Source organism: Poecilia reticulata, unplaced genomic scaffold (genome assembly GCF_000633615.1).
Source record: "Poecilia reticulata strain Guanapo unplaced genomic scaffold, Guppy_female_1.0+MT scaffold_190, whole genome shotgun sequence".
Taxonomy (NCBI): Eukaryota; Metazoa; Chordata; class Actinopteri; order Cyprinodontiformes; family Poeciliidae; genus Poecilia; species Poecilia reticulata.
In genome coordinates this window covers 421,972-424,198 of record NW_007615019.1, presented here as the reverse complement: position 1 = coordinate 424,198, position 2,227 = coordinate 421,972, and the positions used below count along the sequence as shown (strand labels likewise).

Here is a 2,227-nt window from a genome sequence, read left to right as displayed (position 1 = left end):
TCTACACCACCTAGTTCTACACCACCTGGTTCTACACCACCCACTTCTACACCACCTGGTTCTACACCACCTAGTTCTACACCACCTGGTTCTACTTTAATCTACTGCTGGTAGTTTATAAATCACTGAACGGATGAAAGACCTGCTGCTGGTGCTCTGACTGAACCCAGGAGGTGGATCCGTCACGGTGGACGGGTCCAACCCGGGTTTTGGTTTCGTTTCATAAGTTGAGCTTCATGAAGCTTTTCTAAGCCCGTCTTTGTTTCCTGGTGTTGCCTCTGGATGTTGTTTGACGTTTAATTCTCCTTCTCATCATAAAGCTCTTTGCTGAAAATGTGCTCTGCCAATAACGTTACTTTGCCTTTTCAGAGCCCCAACAGGAAGCCAGATGTTCATGAACCTGAAATCAGTTGGACTGTTACAGGTCAGGGTGTCCAGGTCTGGCCCCCCTGTCCTCCAGGGACAGTGTCCTATCTGGGTTAGAAGTCTCTGCTCCATCCCAGCTGGTTCAGATGGTCCAAATGCCTCTTCAGCAACTCAAAGTTCTCCAGAGGTTCTGCTAATGAACCTTCATTGGACTCAGGTGTCCTGAACCAGGACTGAGACATGCTGGGACTCTGGACACCACCGAGTTACACCGATAGCAGGAGAAAAAAGCTCCACACTGAACAGATCTGATTCAGTTTGACACAGATAAGAAACAAAACCACAATATTCATAAAAATATGTTGGAAAAAGGAAGGCCTGAGAGGGGCTCCCTGAGGAACTCCACCTGGACCCACCGGAGCGTACCTGCAGGGATCCATGGGTTGCTGTTGGGCCGCCCTCTGGTGTCGCCCTGCTCCCAGTCGAAGTCGTCCTCCTTGGACTGGACCAGTGTGCAGTCTGGACCCTGACCGGCCAGGCATGCTGAAAGAGAACCAGAAAGATCTCAGTCACAGTTCTGATCCGCTGTGAATCCGAACCCAACCAGGTTGGTTCTGATGTCTAGAAAACATCGGACCCAAAGATCTGAACTCAACTCAGAGTTCATGTTGAGATAATGAAGTAAACTTCATTTAAACCACAAAGTGTAACATGAAAACATGAAATCCATCAGGATCTGAATGAAGGAAGCTCTGCTGTCACGTCTACATTTCGGCCAGACGCCGTTGTGCTGGGAGTGAAGCGAAGACGCAAACAGCTGGAGGACAAACGGCCTGAATGAGACGTTTCCCTCCAAGGTGAGCGCCTGGTGACTGCTGTGAACACACCTGTCTGCTTCCCCTCCACCTCATCAGGTTGTTTCAGTGACCACCTCAGAGGGCCGCCAACAATTTGTCCATGTGTGTTACTGAGCCAACGTTCTTCAATTTTACTTTGACTAGGACACAGTCCTCTTGAGCTTCAGCTCAGCAGTAACTGGAGTTCTGGCTCTTGTTCCTGCTGCAGGCCGGACTCAGAGCTCACAGGGAGGAAAAGCGTTCAGAATCAACTCAACTAGTTCTTCAGGACGAACTGCTTCAACATTGGATGGAGGACTGAACTGGTACCAGTTCCTGGGCAGTTTGGTTGCCTGGCCGTCTGACGGGCCGGGCCGCCGTGCACCGGCGCCGCCTGCTGGGCCGTCTGACCACCAGCAGGCATGGCGGTGGAGCGTCCTCCTGCATCTGAAGGTGGACGGAGTGGAGATCGGAACGGCAACCCGAACCACCACCGTCAGCAGCATCGCCATAGTAACAACACACGGATCAGAACCAACCATGTGAGGTCCGTTTGGGTGGTACCAGTCTATTCCAGAGCTGCTGTTGATCCTCAAGACGCCAGAACCTTCTGCGCTCAAGGACCTTCTTTGGTCTGGAGATGTTCTCCAGTTCAGAACCAGCGTTCCCAGTTGTCCATTCAGTCCCTGAAGTTTGGGGTTCTGAATTCAGATGCAGCCTGAAGAAGCCGTCTCTGCGGTCCAGTCGGGCCGCTGGGCTGCCTTCGCGCTGCCTTCGCGCTCAGCAGAGGCAGCAGATTGTAAACATGTCGTTCTTCAGAGGGAGACGGTTCCAGTTCATTACCATTTCCCAGCATGCTCGCTGCCGGCTCCTCACACACTCATAATAGATGGAAGCCTCCTCCTTCCTCCCGACTCAAAGATGTCTAAATCCCTCCATTCATGCCGCCACACACACCCACTCTGAGGTTGTGTGTGTGTGTGTGTGTGTGTGTGTGTGTGTGTGTGTGTGTGTGTGTGTGTGTG

The 2,227-nt window shown here is 52.0% G+C and overlaps 1 protein-coding gene across 1 annotated transcript in view; it reads right to left on the bottom strand.

Annotated features, from left to right (window-relative positions):
- Positions 1-2,227, bottom strand: part of LOC103460173 (receptor-type tyrosine-protein phosphatase mu-like) — a 97,680-nt gene that overhangs the window by 67,487 nt on the left and 27,966 nt on the right. The window contains exon 2 of the mRNA XM_017303119.1: positions 793-909. Within this exon, the coding sequence (XP_017158608.1) occupies positions 793-909 (117 nt within the window). The remainder of the gene's footprint in view (positions 1-792; positions 910-2,227) is intronic.